This window comes from Cebus imitator, unplaced genomic scaffold (genome assembly GCF_001604975.1).
Source record: "Cebus imitator isolate Cc_AM_T3 unplaced genomic scaffold, Cebus_imitator-1.0 Scaffold608, whole genome shotgun sequence".
Classification (NCBI taxonomy): Eukaryota; Metazoa; Chordata; class Mammalia; order Primates; family Cebidae; genus Cebus; species Cebus imitator.
The window spans coordinates 638,562-660,443 of NW_016107923.1; the positions used below are offsets into that span (position 1 = coordinate 638,562).

Consider the following 21,882-nt stretch of genomic DNA (forward strand, 5'->3'; position numbering starts at 1 on the left):
GGGGTTTCACCATATTGGCCAGACTGGTCCTGAACTCCTGACCTCAAGTGATTCACCCACCTTGGCCTCCCAAAGTGTTGAGATTACAGACATGAGCCACTGCGCCCAGCCAAGAGTGTCATAGATATTTTGATAGGGATTTCATTGAGTCTGTAGAGTGTTTTGGGTAGTATTGAAGCAGGATATTTCCCTCACCCCCTCGTGAGTGGGAATTGGAGTGCACAGGTGCTGGACCTAGCTGGCACTTTGGCACTGGCAGGGGTGAATTCCACTCAGTTGAACTTGCTGTGTTCTACCCCTTGTGGGAGGGGAAGCACAGGTCAGTAAATATAGGAGGTGGGGTGAGCACCTTCGGCCACCAGCAGGAGCAAAACACTGTGTGCACTCCACAGCAGCATCTGGGGGGTTGCTTACAACCCCTGAAGCCCCAGAAGGAATGTTACAGTGCCCTTTTAGCTTTGCTGTTCGCAGATGGCTTAAGTATTAACAGCTCACTGGAGGGTCAGTCTGACAACCTTTTGCACCCACACCTGAGTTCTTGTCTGGCATCCAGAAGGAATGAGGTTATACAACGAATCAACCTCATTGATTGGGGGATTTTATCGCTGATGAAAGTGGCTCTCAGTGGGAGGAGGAGCTGAAAAGAGGATGGAGCAAGAAGGTAATCTTCCTCTGGAGTCCAGCTGTCCCCATCTGGACTCCTCTCCAAAGCTGTACCATCAAGCTGTCCCTCTGAAGTCAAGCCACTTCTCTCCAATATCCAACTATAATCTCTGATGTTCAGCTGCTTCTCCTTTCTCTGCCAGCTAAGTGTGGGTTTTTATGGGCACAGGAGTGGGGGCAGGGTCAGCCATGGGTGCTTTTGGAAAAGGCAACATTCAAGCAGGAAAACAGGGATGTAAGTTCTCACTTCGGGCCGTGGTTTTAGGCTTGAATTCTGTCTAGAATTTCCCCATTTCCTGGCACTATCAGTCTGGACATTTTAACAATATTGATTCTACCCAATCCATGAGCATAGAATATTTTTCCATTTGTTGATGTCCTCTTCAATTTCTTTCATCAGTGTGTTATAGTTTTCAGTATAGAGATCTCCTACTTCTTTGGTTAATTTGTAGGTATTTAATTTTATGTGTGGCTATTGTAAATGAGTTTATTTCTTTTTCAGATTGTTAACTGTTGGCATAAAGATGCTACTGATTTGTACAAGTTGATTTTTCTATACTGCAACTTTACTGAATTTGTTTATCAGTTCCAATAGTTTTTTGGTTTTTCCAAATATAGGATCATATCATCTCCAAACAAAAATAATTTGACTTCTTTTTTTCCAATTTGAATGCCCTTTGTATCTTTTTCTTTTCTGATTGCTCTAGCTAGGACTGCTAATACTATGTAGAATAGCAGTGTAGACAATGGGCATCCTTGACATGTGCCAGATCTTAGAGGAAAGGTTTTCAGTTTTTCCACATTCAGTATGATACTAGCTGTGGGTCTGTTTTATATGGCTTTTATTATGCTGAGGTATGCTACTTGTATCCCCAGTTTTTTGAAGGGATGTTGAATTTTATCAAATACTTTCTCTGCATCAATTGAAATAATCATGGTTTTTATCCTTTATTCTATTGATATATATCACATCAATTGCTTTGTGTATGTTGAACTGTCTTTGCATACCAGGGATCTCACTTGGTCAGGATGAAGGATCTTTCTAATGTATTGTTGAATTTGGTTTGCGAGTAGCTTGTTGAGGATTTTTGCATGAGTATTCATCAGAGATATTGGTCTGTAATTTTATTTTTTTGATGTGTCTTTGTCTTGTTTTGGTATCAGGGTAATATAGTACTTGCTTTGTAGAATGAGTTTGGAAATAGTCCCTTCTCTATTTTTCAGAATAGTTTCAGTAGAATTGGCATGAGCTCTTCTTTAAATGTTTGGTAGAATTCAGCTATGAAGCCATCAGGTCCTGGGCTTTTCTTTACTAGGAGACTTTTTATTATGGCTTCAATCTCATTCCTTGTTATTGGTCTGTTTAGGTTTTGGATTTCATGGTTCAGTCTTGGTAGGTTGTATGTGTCTAGGAATTTGTCCATTTTTCTAGATTTTTCAATTCATTGGCATAATTGCTCATAGTGGCCACTAATGATTGTTTGAATTTCTGCAATATCAGTTGTAATGTCTCCTTTTTCATTTCCGATTTTATTTATTTGGATCTTCTCTCTGTTTTTCCTCATTAGCCTGGCTAAAGGTTTGTCAATTTTGTTTAACTTCTCAAAAAGCAACTTTTTGTTTCATTGATCTTTTGTATTGTTTTCTTTATTTCAAATTCATTTATTTCTCTTCTCTGTTATTTCTTCTACTAATTTTAGGTTTGGTTTGCTCTTGCTTTTCCAGTTTTTTTTTTTTTTTTTTTTTTCCAAAAGAATATGCAGGTAACATTGCTTTTCTAGGTCTTTAAGATGCATTGTTAGATTGCTTATTTGAAGTTTTTTCTCTCTTTTGATGTAGGCACTTATAGCTATAAAACTTCTCTCTTAGGACGGTTTTTGCTATATCCTATAGGTTTCAATATGTTGTTTTCGAATATCATTTGTTTCAAGAAATTTTTCAGTTTTCTTCTTAATTTCTTCATTGACTTACTGGTCATTCAGGAGCACATTTTTTAATTTCCCTAGTTAAATTAAAGTTTAATGAAATGAATCATTAATATATTCATGTTTTATAATACTAGTGGTATATGGTGTTTGTATAGTTTCCGAAATTTCTCTTGTTATTAATTTCTAGTTTTATTCTGTTGTGGTCAGAGAATATGCTTGATGTTATTTCAGGTTTTCTGAGTGTTTTTAAAACATTTTTTAAAATTTATTTTTATTTATTTATTTATTTATTTATTTAAAGACAGGGTTTCACCATGTTGGTCAGGCTGGTCTTGAACTCCTGACCTCAGGTGATCTGCCTGCCTTGGCCTCCAAAGTGCTTGGATTACAGGCGTGAGCCACCACGCCCGGCCTCTGAGTGTCTTAAGATGTGTTTTGTCACCTAACATATGGTCCATCATTGACACTGATCCTTGTGCTGAGGAAAATAATGTGTATTCTTCAGCCATTGGATGAAATGTTCTGTAAATATATATTGGATTCATTTGGTCTATAGTGCAGATTAAGTCCAATGTTTCTTTGTTGAGGGTCTTCAACTTTTATTTTAGATTCAGGGGATACATGTGCAGGTTTATTACATGGGTATATTGTGTGATGCTGAGGTTTGGGATATGGATGATCCTGTCACCAAGGCAGTGAGCATAGTATTCAGTGGTTTTTTTAACCATTGTTCTCCTCTTTCCCTCCTCCTTCTAGTAGTCCGCAGTGTCTATTTTACCATGTTTATGTCCGTGAGTACCCAACATTTAGCTCTCATAAATAAGAACATGCAGTGTTTGGTTTTCTGGTCCTGCATTGATTCCCTTAGGAGAATAGCCTCTAGCTGTATCCATGTTGCTGCAAAGACATGATGTCATTCTTTTTTATGTCTACATAGTATTTCATGGTATATCTTTACCACGTTTCTTGATCCATTCCACCATTGATTGGCAACTACGTTGATTTCATGTCTTTGCTATTGTGAACAGTGCTGTAATGAATATGAGTGCAGGTAAATTTTTGGTAGAATGATTTATTTTCTGTTGTATGTATACCCAGTAATGGGATTGCTGGGTCAAATGGTAGCTCTGTATTACGGTTCTTTGAGAAATCTAGGAGTCATTTTTAAAAATTGTTCTCAATCATTGTTTGGCCCATGTGTATAAATGAATTTGTTTAAGTTACATGTGCATATGGATGAGAATTCTTTGAACTGTTTTAATGATATTAAGCCCAATTTGATGTCCCATTTACCTTAATCATAGCTGTTGCTACGATTTAGGAATTACTAGCACATCAAAACTTGGTAATTGTTGCAAAACTTCTGCCTATTGCTAGAGCTTACTCATAGTTAATACCAAGAGGAAGCTGAGTATAAGTAGTACTAGATCAAAATATATTGTACTTGTAATAAAAATACTCTGAAATATCATTTAGCATGCATAGCTACCTTATTTTAAAATCTCAGTGTACCTAAGTATAATTCTAGAAATGTTTTTCTATAAATTCTTTAGGTATACTGAACTTCCAGAATTTGGAGGCACTTTGAAATTGGTTCAGTGTATAGAAAAGTCCTGATAGTAAGCGATCTAAGCACTTTGTTTGTTTGTTTCTTGGCATTTCCAGGATGCCTCATTTTTAGAAAAGCTAGAGTGCTTTTGATAAATGGCCACAGAACACTGACCATGACTTGGGGGACAAGGGCCAGGAGTTTGTATTCTATAACTACACAATGCTGGCATCATTCTAGTGTGGAGAAACCTCCTGGTTTGATTCATCATATGATTTGTTTATGTCACTAGTTAGGATCAGTGTGTGGGTGTGTAGCTCACACATGCTGCTCTCCCTTCTCTAAATTTCTGTATCATCATACCATAGAGTGAATGGGAATTTGGTTGTCACCTGCCCTTTATTTTTTGTTTCTGATTACCTCCTAGAAGTGGGATTTCTTGGTCAAAATGTATGAGCAGTGTTAGGGTTAAATTTTATCATATGTATCTCTCCTTTACCCTCATTTAATATTGTTAATATGTGGCACATATTTTCACACAGACTAATACTCTCTCTCTCCCTATTTTATTACTACTGTAAGTTGCATCAAGAAACTTCACCACTAAATTATTCTGTATGCATCACCTACAGATAATGACATTGTATTATATAACTAGATCATGTCACACCCAAGAAAATGAACAGTATTTCCATGATACTATCTAATTGGCTTCTACATTTCTTTTTTCCCTTTTCTTTTTTTCTAGCTGGGCTTCATTCTCAGGGCCTATACATTTCTGTGCCACTTTTTCCCCCACACTGTTTTTTTTTTTTTTTTTTTACTGCTTTTTTTTTTTTTTTTTTTTTCGCTTTGTTGCCCAGGCTGGAGTACAATGGCGTGATTTTGGCTCACCACAACCTCTGCCTCCAGGGTTCAAGTGATTCTCCTGCCTCAGCCTCCTGGGTAGCTGGGATTACAGGCATGCGCTGCCACTCCTGGCTAATTTTTATATTTTTAGTAGAGATGGAGTTTCTCCATGTTGGTCAGGCTGATTTTGAACTCCTGATCTCAGGTGATCCACCTACCTTATACTCCCAAACTGCTGGGATTACAGGTGTGAGCCACCACGCCCGGCCCCATACTATTTGTTTTTTTTTTAATTGGATTGTGCGTCAATTAGCTTATATAACTCACCAAACGCTCCACTTTTCTTAGGGCTCGAATTCCAGTTTCATCCCTTCCATGAAACATTCACAAAAAACCCCAACTGTCATGAATCTCTAGTGAACTCATGTTCCTGGAACACTGAGTCATCTGTATTCGTCACTAATGTGGCTCTACGCATTACATGTTCTCTATTGTCAACTGCTTTATGTAAACATCTGTTTCCCCAGTAATATTTTTTGTCTCCCAAACTTCAGTTATTTACTTACCACTTTGACGATTTTTGCCATATTCTTGCCATCAATATTATTTACATACTTTAAAAATTATTTGAATAAATAAACAAACAAACCTATATTAGCTTTGGCCTAAGCTATCTGGAGAATTCTTGGTTTGATGTGAGGTATTGGTTTCCTAGAATTGCTGAGACAAATTACCACAAACTAAGTGCCTTAAAACAAGAGAAATGGGTGGGGAGGGATGACATGGGGAGAAATGCCAGATACAGTATGCACCTAAAGTCAAATAAAATAAATAAATAAAATATTTAAAAAAACAAAAACAAGAGAAATGTCTTCTCTCATAGTTGTTGAGACCAGAAATCTGAAATCAAGTTATTGTCAGGGTCATACTCCCTCTGAAGGCTTTAGTGAATAATCTTTGCATCTTCCAGCTCCTGGTACGTACAGGTGTTTTGGGTTGTAGCCCTATCACTCCACTGTCAGTCTGCACCTTCATATTACCTTCTCCTCTGTGTCTCTGTGTGTTACTTCTCTCTATGTCTCTTATAAGGACACTAGTCGTGGAATTAAGGGCTCACCCAGATAAGCCAGCAGGATCTCTTCAAGATTCTTAATTATACCTGCAAAGATCCTTTTTCCAAAAAGATTCTGGGAACTGAGGTGTTGATGGGCCTTTTTGAGGGCCACCATTCAGCCTACTACAGTGTGTTATATATATTTTTCTAATATACAATAAAGTAAGTATAAATATTAAAATAACTTCATGTATCACCCCAAAACAATCTTAGATACTTTGAGAAGAAAAACTGTTTTAGTATTTTTCACATTTTCTATAGTTTTGTGCTAGGTACTAATATTTATTGCCATGCAAGGTATTAAGCAAATACCTGATGAGCGAATATATGTGTACATATGTATATACATATGTACATTTCTGATCTCATTTTGCCTGATTGTGACGGCTACTATCCCAATCTCTTAAAATTGTTGGGTTCGTTAGTTTGTAGAAATTGGTGAATTGTTTTGTTCTATAGTTCTCCATTTTCTGATGCTACTGACATGGTAGTGATATAAGATTTGAAATTCCTCTGTGTTTAGATTAAGTCTCACCTTCTAATAATTCCCGTCTCCAGCCACCTTTCCTTTTTCTAATACCCAAACACATAATGCTCTTATTGGAAAAATATTTGAGTTTTAGAAGGCTAAACAGACATTTTGACCTAAACAATGAATGTGTACAATGTATGTGTGTATGTGTATCTAGGCATGAAAATAATTGAATTAACCCAGAGCAAAGCTGAAAGGTACCTGTTTACAAAAATGGGTTTCCTCTTTCTGTTTGCCAGGAGCCTAGGCTTTATCATGTTACTATAGCACCATGCCTTTCTCTCCTTCTACCTACTGTGCTGTCTATAGTATTTTGTTCTTTCATTTTCTTTCTAATCTTGCCTTACTGCTTTCAAGCTCCACATTAGAGCTGGTTTAAATAAATGAAAAGTGGAAACTTTGTAACAGTTGATTCCACTGACTCTCAGGGTTTCTCTACCTATCTTAATCAAATGCTTAAATATTCGTGAAATTGACCAGCTTTTCTCAGAATTTATTTCTAGAATTGAGAGGCGTGTTTCCTAAGAACTGAGAGCCCCTCATCTTTAGTAATACATGAATAAATAACTCTTTTTATGTTTTTTTGTCAATTCAGATTGGCTTAAGGAAACCTGATAAGGATTCTGGGCATTTGAGGAGTAGCACTGTGGAAATTAAAGCTTGTCTTCAAACCACTCCTAAGTTTCCTTATTTTCTTTCATGCACAACCATCTTCATAGATTCAGAAATCCTGGAATTCAAGCTAAAGTCTTAAAATAGCAAATGGGGAAAATAGCTATTCTCTTTCTTTGGAGAGTGGTAATGATTGACTAGAGAATACTTAAAAACTGAAGCCATCACACCATGCTAAAGATGAAGAACGATGACTTTAAAAAAATTTGATGGCAGAACAATCCTCAGACGAGCTTTCAAAGCTGAAGTAATCATATTCAATGAAGCATGAAATAGGTAGCCATCCCGAGTCATCTTAGTGAGAAATCTTAAAATCACCAAAATTCTAGGACCAAAAACTCACTCAGTCAAGACTTGAAGGTCTTCTTCAGAATTTTCAAGCATAATATGCTATCTAGAAAGATAAGGTAAAGCAAATAGTGTGTTGTGTCTTTTTTTAACTGCAGGGAGGGTTATATTCAAAATATGGAAGAAGTTAGGCTGTATAGCAATATTTTTATTAAAATTATTTTGATCATGTTGAAAAAAGAATCCTCAGTGCACACAAACAAAACTTTTTTACCCTAATAGTGCGTAGATATGGAATGCTTGTCTTTAAGCCACAAAGGAAGGAACAGAAAGGTCAACCTTGGGACCTGCTTTTGAGTACAGTCTGTTTTCTTGAGAAAGCTTGCATTCAGAAGACAATATTTACACCTAGAAAATACTTGCCACAAGATAGATTCATTTAGGCATAAGAGGCATACTTGGAAGTGATATGTACAGAAAAAAATATGTGATGATATGTTTTGAGGAAGTTACTATTTAGATACTGAAACTGAAACAACTGGCCTTCCAACATTTCTCTCAAAGCCTTTTGATGGCAGGGGAGAAGTAATGATTGAAGTCCTGCTGCAGATAGGATTTGGTTAAGAATTGGCAAACCACAAAATAGATTTAGTCTATAAAAGGACAGCTCATGATAGCCTGTTGGTGCGGGACCCTGTAACACAGTGTCTCATTAAGGCAATAAGAATAGACTATCAGTTCTTAATTTTCTAGACTTGCATCAGTCAGTTTCCATTTTAGATGTTCCTAAATAATGTTTTTCAGTAAAAGCTTGCAGATCAAATCAGCTAAACCCACGGCCTTGAGCTAGTAACATTGTTGCAGTTAGAACTCGGCTCACCTAAATGGCCTTTCTTTGGCAAAAAAGAGTAAAAGTTGCCAAAGTAGTGTTTATTTTATGGTTAGGATTCAAAGCCTCAACGTTTTCAGGTTTATGGGCCTAAAGCTTAGAGTCCAAGAAGTCTCTAAAATTTAGGTAAGTCCTTTCTTAATTTCATTAGCAGGTTGTGTTTATTTATACACCTGTTCCCATAACTGTATTCTTATAGAAAATGATATTACACTGAACATCTTCTTTTTTTTAATTTTTTTAGACAGAGTCTCACCCTGTCACCTAGGGTGGAGTGCAGTGGCACAGTCTCGGGTCACTGCAACCTCTGCCTCCCAGGCTCAAGCAATTCTCTGCCTCAGCCTCCTGAGTAACTAGGACTACAGGTGCATGCTAACATGCCTAGCTAATTTTTGCATTTTTAGTAGAGACAGGGTTTTACCATGTTGGCCAGGTTGGTTTCGAACCCTTGACCTCAAGTACTCCTGCTGCCTTGGCCTTCCAAAGTGCTAGGATTACAAATGTGAGCCACTGCCCCCCCCCCCACCTACACTGAACCTCTTCTTATGCTTTCTGTTGTAACTGTTTTTTCCTGTTATTGACAGCAATGGTAGAGAGACTATGGAAAGAGATAACATTGTTACTTTTCTTTGGAAGAGTCCTTGGATTCTATCTTTTTAATCTGGGAGTGGAGCTACTAAAGTGAAGAGACATGTAGGAAATGTAGGAAAAATAAGAGCTTAAGATGATTTGGGGGATTCTGAGAACAGGGGAGTTTTATGTTCAGCAGAGCCATTCTTGACAACTTCCTCTCCCTGTCAACAGGATTCTGCTCTCCCCCCTTATCTGGATGGGTTGAATCCACCGATGAGGGATAGATTACATTAGCAATAGGTGAAACATTTAGACAAATCGCAGAAATCATGTCCTGGAGGAGCAGATTGAAGCAATGTTTGGACCACAAACAAGGGCTGAGTTGGAATGGGGACTTTCAAATCAAGATACCAAGAGGGTTGTAGCATAAAAGAAGGGAAAAGCAGATGGCAGTCTGACTAAATTCTGGAGATAAAGCAGGGATGGGTTTTTGGTGCCTTTACTCATTCCCAGCTGCTCTGAGGGTTACTGTAGCATTTTTTTGACATAGGGTCTTGCTCCGTCACCCAGATTTGAGTGCAGTGGTGTGATCATAGCTCACTGCAGCCCTCTGAGGATTTTTTAAACAAAATCAGAGCAAGAAGACACTGCCTCCCCTGCCACTCATTACTCTCTGAATCCAGACCCTTATTATCTCTCAACTAAATTTTACAAAATCATAAGCATAATGTAATGATCACACCTTAAAATTAACAATAATTCCTAAATAATGTCAATACTCAAATATTTTTACATGTCTCACTGAGATTTTTCCACTTGCTTTCTTTTGGATTTCTTTGAATCTAGCCTTGCTCTTCTTTCAATCAATCTTCATTGAGAAGCTAGTTAAATCTCACAGAAATAATTCTGTTCTTGTTACTCCTCTCCGCCAAACAATTATCTTCTATCACCCACCATTTCATTGAACTCTACCCTTCCTCATTTTCCAAATATACAAAACTAAAGCTGGTTATATTTTATATAAAGGATGCATTCCTTAGCATTTTTCATAATTTAAAACCCCCATACTTCAAATATAATGCTAATAGATAATGGAGGCTTGTTATGTTTACTGGCTAAAGTGGTACCACCATCTCCAAGGTCATCTTCAAGATCCAGAGTATTGCTTGACAGTGGCCCACACAGTTCATAATACTCTTGACCTTTTAATTCATGGAATTCTTAGCTTTTAATTAGGTTGAGGCTTTATTTCATATATTACATATAAAGCGATCATTTGTTAGTTTTTTTTTTTAATCCCAGAATAAAAAAGCTGCACGGTTCAGTCTTGCATGTAATACAACTAGCTGTATTGCATCCGTATTCTCTAATTATATTGTCTGTTGTTATGTCTCTATAGACAGGAATATCTTTCTTATCTCTTATCTGCCTAGGGAATTCCTATTAATTTTCTATGACTCATCTGAAATATCACTTCCTTCTTGAAGCCTCCCTGTCTAGACAGAATGAGTCACAGAAAATGACTCTTTTCTTTTCCTAAAATGCCTTGCTTACATGCCTGTTACATCCTTTATTATGGTATGATTTACAAACTATTCACATTATTCTATCATTATATTTAATATGTTAGTATGTACTTATTGGCTGTACTATAATTCATGTGTGCTGCCACTGAGCTTATAGTGGATACTCAGAAAGTCTTTAATTAATTTTGTAAGATTATTGTAAAGGTTAAATGAAATAATTTTAAACAATTGCCTGATACAATACCTGGTACTTACTGGTACTCAGTAGTTTCCCTTCCTTTTTTCTCTTTAGTTTACTCCTGCTTCACTTCTCTCAGCACCATGTATTCCTTCTATGAGAAACAAATAGAGATTTCTTTTTTTCATTGTTTCCATGTCTCTTCAGGGTACTAACACCGGCTTATGCATTCCTCATTTGTTTATTTTTTTTAAGGGCACTGGTTCTGTTCGGAACAGAGATCCCCCTGAGATAGAAGACAGAAGTAATATGACTTCTCCACCACTCCTGGATGCCAACCCGATGGAGAACCAAGCACTGTTTAATGACATCAAGATTGAGCCCCCAGAAGAACTTTTGGCTAGTGATTTCAGCCTGCCCCAAGTGGAACCAGTTGACCTCTCTTTTCACAAGCCCAAGGCTCCTCTTCAGCCTGCTAGCATGCTACAAGCTCCAATAGGTCCTCCCAAGCCACACTCTGCTCCCCAGACCCTTGTGGTGTCCACGTCAACATCTGACATGAGCACTGCGGCAAACATTCCTACTGTTCTGACCCCAGGCTCTGTCCTGACCTCTCAGAGCTCTGGTGGTCAGCAGATCTTACATGTCATTCACACCATCCCCTCAGTCAGTCTGCCAAATAAGATGGGTGGCCTGAAGACCATCCCAGTGGTAGTGCAGTCTCTGCCCATGGTATATACTACTTTGCCTGCAGATGGGGGTCCTGCAGCCATTACAGTCCCACTCATTGGAGGAGATGGTAAAAATGCTGGATCAGGTGAGTAACAATATTGCCCCTTTCCTGGCCTTCCTGCATCTGTTCCCTTTTTGGGTCATCCTGTCCCCTGTCTCTTTTCACCTCCTCCAATTATTCTTGCACACTGCTTCAAGAATAATTTTTCATATGTACTGTTTTTATCATGCCTTTTTAATGCTTAAGAATGTGCAATGACTTTTGAATAGACCATGCTTCTCAAACAGGTATGCATATCTATCAGCAACATACAGCTTCCTGGAACTTCCATATCATTTGATATTAAATAATTTAAAGCAATACACACACACACACACACACACACACACATATATGTTTTTTGTTTCTTTTTTTGAGACAGTATAACTCTGTCACCCAGGCTGGAGTGCAATAGCACGATCTTTGCTCACTGCAATCCCCGCCTCTTGGGCTCAAGCAATTCTCCTACCTCAGCCTCCCAAGTAGTTGGGATTACAGGCACTCACCACCAGGCCCGGCTAATTTTTGTATTTTTAGTAGAGACAGCGTTTTACCATGTTGGCCAGGGTGGTCTCGAACTTCTGACCTCAGGTAATCCTCCTGCCTCGGCCTCCCAAAGTGCTGGGATTACAGGTGTGAGCCACCGCAACCGGCAGCATTTTATATTTAAAATATGATTATCTTATAGGACAAAATGCCAAATTTGAAAAACCTGTTGAGATAAACCACAAACTTCAAAAATAGTTTAAGCTTACTAAAGGCATCTGCCCTGGGACTTTTCAGGAGAATGTGTTTATTCTTTTACGCCATTCAGAATGCCTTGGTGGAAAAGTTGAGAATAATATTTGTATCCCTACCATACTTAGCCAGTATTAGCTCCTGTCTCCACCAATACTTTCCCTTTTCTCTTCCCTACAAAAAAAAGTCATTGAAATATGTGTTCTTCATTTGGCATCTATTACTCTCCATTTTACATATTTATTTGCTTGTATCACAAGTGTCTGGGCATTATTCACAACTGAATTATAAATTCCTCAAGAATAATACCGTTATTTTTTTATGTGTGCCTCTCCAGAGAACTTAACACAGTGCTAGTACTTGTCTTGCAACAAATAATTTAATGAATAAGCAAACTTTAAAATTTGTCCAAGAGAGAATTCAAATGCTATAATCTTCCATTTTATTTTATTTTTAAAGGAAATTGAGAATTCAGAAAGGTGTCAGTTAAGTTTCTCTTCTACCACTATCCCCCATCCACTAGTTCTCCTCCCAGAGGTATATCTATTTTAGTTTGTAATCAGGGATGATCGGAGAAAATTATGTGGCCTCTAAGGCAGGCTGATAATATTTTGCATAATTATAAAGGCCAAGGGGTGGGAATGACTAGGAAGCAGATTTCAGCTCAGTGTAAAAGAATCTCTACCTTTGAAATTTGATGCCCTGCACTAAATGTAGGAAGCTGAAAAACAACATACTGCTAAGCATCAAGTTGTTGAGACTCTGCACCGGTCTTCTGAATACAAATATTATCATTGACTAGTAATTAATTATGTTAATAAGTGTGCATAATCTTAATTTGAGATATGATATCCATTACATATAGGAAGGGAGAGCCAAACAAACCAAAAAAAAGGAACAAACAAAAACGAAAATAAAATTCCCCATGTGAAAGTTTGCTGAGATAAAGGCAGTGGTAGCATCAAGGGATGGTTTGAAGGAGCTTTGAATATTCCCTGTAATAGCATCAGTCCATCAAACCCACTCTAAATAAACAGAATAAATTTTAAATGTGCTCAATGTACTCTGTATTAGTCTGTTTTATTAGTCTGTTTTATTAGTCTGTTTTAAATGTGCTTTGTATTAGTCTGTTTTCATGCTACTGATAAAGACATACTGAGACTGCGAAGAAAAAGAGGTTTACTTAGACTTACAGTTCCACATGGCTGGGGAGACCTCAGAATCATGGCAAGAGAAAGGCCTTTCTTACATGGTGGCGGCAAGAGAAAAATGAGGAAGAAAGAAAAGCAGAAACCCCTGATAAACCTATCAAATCCCATGAGACGTATTCCCTATCACAAGAATAGCAGGGGAAAGACTGGCCCCATGATTCAATTACCTCCCCCTGGGTCCTTCCCACAACACATGGGATACAATTCAAGTTGAAATTTGGGTGGGAGCACAGCCAAACCACATTAGTATCCAAAATGGGGGGCTGTCTAAACCTTAGGGGGCACACACAAAACAATTGGAGTACAGGAAGAACGTATCAAAATTTATATTTTCTTACCCTTAAAAAATTGATGAATTATATTGTATATTTTTATCATGTATAACATGATGTTTTGAAGTATATGTACACTGTGGAATGGTTAAATGTAAACAACAAATGTATTGCCTCATTATTGTTTTTGTGGTGACAGCACTTAATATTCATTCTCTTTACAATTTTAATAAATAAAATGTATCATCATTAACTATACTCACCTTGCTATACAATAATCTCTTGAAATGTATTCCTCTTATCTAACTATAATTATGTATCCTTTGACCAACATCTCTCCATCCCCTCCCCAGCCTCTGATAACTACCATTCTACTCCCTACTTGCATGAGATTAACTTTTTTAGATTCCACATATGAGTGAGATCATGCACTATTTGTCCTTCTGTGCCTGGCATACTTCACGTAACATAATGTCCTACAGGTTCATCTGTGCTGTCACAAATGGCAGGATTTTGTTCTTTTTTATGGCTGAATAATATTATATTGTGTATATATATATCTCTCATATTTCCTTTATTCATTCATTTGTTGATAGATACTTTAAGCTGGTTCCATATCTTGGCTATTGTGAATAATGCTGTACCAAACAGGGATGCAGATATCTTTTGGATACGTGATTTTATTTCCTTTGGATATATACACAGAAGTGATAATTTTAATTTTTTTTTTTTTAAGACGGGGTTTCACCATGTTGGTCAGGCTGGTCTTAAACTCCCAACCTCAGGTGATCCACCCGCCTTGGCCTTCAAAGTGTTTGGATTACAGGTGTGAGCCACTACGCCCGGCCAATTTTAATTTTTTGAAGAACCTCCATACTATTTTCCATAAAAGCTGTAACTAGTTTATATTCCCATCAACAGTGCATAAGGGTTCCCTTTTCTCCACATACTCACCAGCACTTACTGTCTTTTGTCTTTTTGATAATAGCCACTGTAACTTAAGTGAGATGACATGCTACTTTTTGTTTGTTTTCTTATAATGTATACAAAATTGTAGGATACTAGTACATGTATATCACATACATGCACAAACATGCATACCTCAAGATACATGCTTAAACCTTTTTAGTGAACGATATGCAAAGCATAGAGACAACTGTTTTAACCAAATACCTGCTCCCCACCTTATCACCACCTCTAAGTTTCTTCTATATAGAAACTTTGAAGATTTCCCTGGATCTAGGAAACTGTTGACCACCTGATTGAGATTTGTTAAGAATTAGAAATATCAGTAGTTGATAATAAGGAATATTTGACAGCTTCTCCCAGCATAGGTGGAAAGGAAGGTTGTATCAAGCACCTACCAGATGGTAGGTATATGTTTCATCTCGTTGACTCATTTCTATCTAGGAGCACAAAGGCCGAGGTGGATGTTCTCACATCTGGACTAATCCTAGACATTGATTTTAGGACAAGCAGGAGCTATTCAACAACTTCAATCCAACACACACTGTTGAAGCTAACTTTTCAGCAGACCCTGTACTGGGAGCTGAAGATAGTAGAGAGATAAATCATACCCAGACCATATTCTAGAGACACTCTCATTCTAGTGGTACCAGAACTCTCCATACTATTCTTCCTTTAAAGGCATTTCTGTTTCCTGCTGTGCAAAAAAAAAAAAAAAGGTATTCTCTTCCTTCCATGCAAATACACTTATTTCATCTTTGTTTTTTCTTTATTTTTCTATCTTGCTGCCACTTCTTAAGGTGGGACAAACTGGGAATCCTGAAAATGGTTAAAGAAGCACATACATTTTTAGCTCACACTGTTCCCTTGCTTTGCTTTCAGTGAAAGTTGACCCCACTTCCATGTCTCCACTGGAGATTCCAAGTGACAGTGAAGAGAGTGCAATTGAGAGTGGATCTTCAGCCTTACAGAGTCTGCAGGGACTACAGCAAGAGTGAGTACTTTTTGTCTTCAAGTCTGTCTTTGAGCATGTGTGTGTACATTTGCACATATGTATAGATGGAACTAATGATGAGACACAAGAGTAAGAATTTGAGGACAAAAAATATAGGAAGCCTACTTTTCCAGTGAAAGTATATGAGTTTGTGTGCATACATATGCATATACATACATGTAATGGTAGAGCTGTGTTCTAACTGTAGATCATCATTTTTCTTTTCAAAAATCTTCAAATTTTCCTTAAAGTGTGGTTGTATACTATTTCTGTAAGTTTAAAACAGCTTTGTCTTTCAATATTGGAGCTAATTGAAAGTAGTTAGCTTGTGTTTAGCAACAACTGTTGTATGAAAAACAAATTTTTTGAAGTAGAAGAATGAAACTTAAAGTGAAATACTCACAGTTTGGGAACACAACCACTGAAGGAAACGTTATCACCTCCCATGCTGTCTTGAGCATTTACTGAGGGACCTGCACGTATTGAGCAGAATGGCTTGGTTGACAGAATTATTTTTACTATTCCAAGTATTTATTTTGGAGGGGATCTAGCATTAAATTCATATAAATTAAAAGCGTATATGAGATGGCACCAATGAATGTAAATTCATTTAGTTAGCTTTCACTTTAAAGTCACCCTTTGGCTTTATCTCTATTTCTTTAATCAGACCATCAGCAATGGCCCAAATGCAAGGAGAAGAGTCGCTTGACTTGAAGAGAAGACGGATTCACCAATGTGACTTTGCAGGATGCAGCAAAGTGTACACCAAAAGCTCTCACCTGAAAGCTCACCGCAGAATCCATACAGGTCTGCCTATCTCACCCCCAACACACACACACACACACACACACACACACACACAGAGAGAGAGAGAGAGAGAGACAGACAGACAGACAGACAGAAAATGAAGTCTTGAAACAAAGACATGCATTTATGCATTTATACTCATGGGCACAGTCTCCATTCATGGTTTTTACCCCTATTTCTTGTCCCTATTCTAAGGCAAATTTTATAAAACCGGCCTGGGAAAACACTAAACTAAATCTGGTGTCTTCTTAATAATCATCATCTCCAATGAGCCACTGTGGGTCTTTCTAATTGGGAAGTCAACACTTAAGCAAAGATTAAGGCATTACTCCCTTCCTTACTACTGGGGTCTCACAGGTTTTACTAAGTGTGGAAAAGCACAAGAACAATTTAAACTAAGTGAAAGTAAAGCAGACTTTTGGAGCTTTAGGTTAGTACCATCTAGTAACCATTAACGTGTCATTGTTCACATTAGAAAAAAGGTACACATAAATAAGTAAAACAGACTTGGTAGTAATTCTGTCAAACTGGACAGCACATACCTGACCTGAAGAAGGAGAGCTGCCACTCAAATCCAGCTGACTACAGTCAGCCATCAATATTCCTGGGTTCCACATCCATGGATTCAACCAACCACAGATCAAAAATATTTTTAAAAAAACAAAATAACAATACAACAATAAAAAATCACACAAATTTTAAAATATAGTATAATAACTACTTACATAGCATTTACATGGTATTAGGTAACATAAGTACATCTAGAGATGACTTAAAATCTAGGAGAGAATGTGCATAGATTATATGCAATTACTATGTTATTTTATATCAGGGACTTACGTACCCATGGATTTCATTATCCACCAGAGGGTGGGGCTGGGAACGTGGTTGGCTCTGAAATCAATCCCCCATAGATACTGAGGGATGACTGTATTAGTAAATTTAATTGTTAAGCAAAAAAAAAAAAAATCAAGATTATTATGTGAAATATCCTTGATTTTGAATGCCGGCATCTAGTTCAAAAATTTTTTATAACCCCAGGAATTCAAAGAAACCTGCCTAGAAGCCAGATGCAGCTTGCCATTTATCAGTATGTGCCTTTGCCTTGGAGACTCCTCCAAGCTCAGAATTGGGGCTTTGGCACTTTCGACAAGGAGGAAGCCCTCCTTTCTTGTAAACATCTGCTGTGTTACATTTGCTGTGTTAGAATTTGTGTAGAAGGACTCAGAGGCCCTAGTTGTTGTACCTAGAGGCTCTAAACAGGTGAGTGATTTCCAGGCTGCATTATTCAAACATTCCCATGACACTATTCTTATTTCCTGATGTATTTGTTTGCTTCTCTTCCATGGGAGATGGATGCTGACTATATATACATATAGCCATATATATATACATATATATTCTGGATGCTGGCTCTACATATATATATATATATGTATATATATTCCAGCTCTCCAATTAAGCTGCGTGGGATCTGATATGTCTTCCTACCTCTTTGAACACAGATTTCCTAACTGTGAGGGGTTTGGACTAGGTGATCCCATTTGACTATTTTAATCTAGAACCTTATGGATTGAATTTCAATGTAACCTGTGTGGCTACCTTCTAGAAGGTCCCAAGTGTAAGCAGGTTGGAAATTGCTTTATAATACTAAAAGTCTGGCTGTCTTTCCTGTGTCACCTCTTGGCTATGACACAGAGATAACAGATACAATTTACTTTTATTTACTTTTCAGATTTCAGTACTGTTTTCCCCCCTAGTGGTATAAGCTTCCCGAATGAAGGGATAAAATGGTCTTAAAATATCTACAATTCTTAGCTTTGTGTGTTGTAGGAGAATTCCTTATCTGATAAGAGACCATGACAGCCAGATGGCTGGTGAATGGAGACAACTGATGTCTACATGAATATCACTATTTTTGTTTTTTGAGACAGAGTTTTGCTCTGTCGCCCAGGCTGGAGTTCAGCCTAGGGTGATCTCGGCTCACTGCAACTTCCACCTCCTGGGTTCAAGCTATTCTCATGTCTCAACCACCCACGTAGCTGGGATTACAGGCATGTGCCACCTTGCCTAGCTAATTTTTATATTTTTAGTAGAGATGGGGTTTTGCCATGTTGGCCAGGCTGGTCTTGAACTCCTGGCTTCAAGTCATCTGCCTGCCTTGACCTCTCAGTGTTGGGATTACAGATGTGAGTCACTGCCCCCAGCCTTACTTTGTTTAGATTCGGAATCGCTCTTATTCTATTCAGGTTTTAAAATTGACCCATACCTTTGCTGTGGGTACGTGACCACAGGAGCAGTCACTTGGAGGCATTTCACAGAATTATTTAATTTGCCCTGACTGCTTGACTTTCAATGGGCTTAGCTGCTAGGGAATAAGGTGACAATTCTGTAAGTACCCCCATCCCTGCTGTATTGTAATAGGGCTTCTTTTCTCACTACAATTCATTCTCCACACAGTAGCCAGAGGATTCTCATCTGTTTGCTTTTGTTTTGTTTTGTTTAAATATAAATAAGATTATATAACATTTTCTACTTAAAATATTCCTAGGACTTCCCATCACATTCTAAATGGAATCCAAATAGAGTAACCCAAAAGGCCCTGCAGGATCTTGCCTCTTATCGTTTTATCTCTTGACATTTCTTATCCTTTAGATTTCAATTTGAATGTCTTCTGCCCAGAAAAAATCTTCCCTAAACCTATCTTAAGCAGTGTCCCCCCCAAATATCTATATAAGAAAACCCTAATTTCTTGATAGAGTTTCCTTTTCTTTTATTTTCTTTCTTTTAAAAATTTTAATAATATATATTTTAACCCAATATATCACAAATATTATCACTTTACAACCTAATCACTATGAACAATTATTTTTATTTTCATATTCTGTGGGTACGTAGTATGTTTATGTATTTATGAATTACATGAGATATGAGATATTTTGATATAGGAATGCAATGTGTAGTAGTCAAATTAGAGTAAAGGTATGTATCTATCCCCTCAAGCATTGGGCATCCTTTGTGTTGTAAACAGTCTAATTATACTCTTTTAGTTATTTAAAATGTACAATTAAATGATTTTTTACTATAATGATGATGTACCATCAAATAGTAGATCTTAATCATTCTCTCTATTTTTTGTACCCATTAACCACCCCCACTGCCCCCCAACCCACCGACATCCCACCATCCTTCCCTGCCTCTGGTAACCATCCTTTTATCTCTATCTCCATAAGTTCAATGATTTTAATTTTTAGCCACCACAAATAAGCGGCAAACTGTGAAGTTTGTCATTCTGTGCTTAGCTTATTTCAATTAACATAATGACCTCCAGTTCCATCCGTATTGTTGTTGCAAATAATAGGATCTCATTCTCCATGGTGTATCTGTACCACATTTTTTTTTTTTTTTTTTTTTTTGAGACGGAGTTTCGCTCTTGTTACCCAGGCTGGAGTGCAATGGTGCGATCTCGGCTCACCGCAACCTCCGCCTCCCGGGTTCAGGCAATTCTCCTGCCCCAGCCTCCTGAGTCACTGGGATTACAGGCACACACCACCATGCCCAGCTAATTTTTTGTATTTTTAGTAGAGATGGGGTTTCACCATGTTGACCAGGATGGTCTCGATCTCTTGACCTCGTGATCCACCCGCCTCGGCCTCCCACAGTGCTGGGATTACAGGCTTGAGCCACCGCGCCAGGCCAACATGTTTTTTTTTTTTTTTTTGGCGGGGCGGGGGGTGTCAGGAGCAGTGGGGGATGGCATCTTGCTTTAAGCTTTAATCTCCAACTGAAAGTTACCCTTAACCATCCATGTATACCATTATGTCAAATTTTAGTCAGCCCTGCAGAATTTTAGACAAATGAAAACAGACAAGCTAACACCAAAGAGTTAAGCACAAAAAGTGATATTGATTAAAAAATTGAAAGTAAAATCTACCTTGGCTGGAACTAAACATTCAGATCCATCTCTGTAGAGGAAAATCTAACTTGAATCATAATTTGACTAATTCATACCATATCAGTTAGCAACTTACGGCTTGAAAATACTTTTTCTTAGCTGCATTTGACTACCTAAAATCCTACTGAGCATGCTGTTTGACATGTCTTATTCCTCTGAAATAATCATCTACTTTCCAAAAGCCAGAAAATGAGTTTGACTATGATGTAAATTTCAAAAAGTGGTTTGTAGAAAACACAAAAAGAATCAACTGTTTAAAGTCTTATCCTTCACTGTACAACAGCTACTTCTACCAAAAGAAAAAAAAAAAAGGTATGTGGATACTTTCTAAGAACTCAAAAATGAGAAAACCAAAATCAGAGGGTGCATGAATATACGTACACACATATGTACAGACTTAATCTCTGCATCTCCCAAACAGATTTAAACAGGTAATTCCAACATTCTAAATTCAGAAACAGGGGTACCACTAGCTTAAATGTTTAGTAGAATACTGCACCTGCGGTTCAGCAGTACTTCGATTATATCCCAGCCAAAAAATCAAAACAATAAGCACATTCTTCTAACAGCAAAGAGTTCTCCCACTTTTTATTCAGACATACTGATATATCCATAAACTTGCAAGTGGAAGATAAGCTATTTAATAAAAACCTTCTTTTATATATACTATATTGAAATTATTTTAGAGGTTTGTTCATATAACAGATTATTTTGGTACTAAGAAAAATTATATACAATCCATCAGTTGTATGGCTAGAAATAAAACCATTACTAAACCGAGACACACAGGGCTTTCCTGCAGTGCATTTCAGGAAAAAATTCCAAGTAATTGCTATGTTAGAAGAATAAAGTACGTTTGTCATAGTATACATTATCGTATTCCCTTAAAGGGGGACTATTTAAAGTTTTAAAGTTAAACGATGTCTAGGAATACTTCTGTCTGTACATTCAGGAATAATGATATCACTGGTTACATACAATTCTCTCCTCATGCCAAAAAAAAAAAAATAAAGCAAAACCCTCAATTGTTTTCCTAAGTCTGATTAAGCACCAAACAAATAGCAATTTAATCAGCAAGCTGTAAATCAGACAGGTATAAAAATTCAGCAGTTAAATTGTGTTTCCCACCTATAGTACTACTGCTACTCAATCTATTTTCTTCATTTTTGGAAGAATTAATAGGCATTGATGATCAAAATAAGAATTTCAATATTGCAGCAAATGACAAATGAGTGAGAGAAAGAGTTCCTAATGTTGTGACAATCTTAACGATCCTTTAAAAGGTAAAGGATTGTGTGCGAATTCATATGGAAAGGAGTAGGAAATCAAAGTAGGTTAAGACAAGTATCTAAGGGGAATGCCGAGATAGCTACATTAGAATATTTATTTTTTAAAAAATTGCTCTG

The 21,882-nt window shown here is 37.3% G+C and overlaps 1 protein-coding gene across 3 annotated transcripts in view; it reads left to right on the plus strand.

Annotated features, from left to right (window-relative positions):
* Positions 1-21,882, plus strand: part of KLF8 (Kruppel like factor 8) — a 65,481-nt gene that overhangs the window by 22,959 nt on the left and 20,640 nt on the right. For all 3 annotated transcript variants that reach the window (XM_017516877.2, XM_037734367.1, XM_017516876.2), the window contains 3 exons: positions 11,017-11,578; positions 15,603-15,714; positions 16,382-16,521. In XM_017516877.2, the coding sequence (XP_017372366.1) occupies positions 11,017-11,578; positions 15,603-15,714; positions 16,382-16,521 (814 nt within the window). The remainder of the gene's footprint in view (positions 1-11,016; positions 11,579-15,602; positions 15,715-16,381; positions 16,522-21,882) is intronic.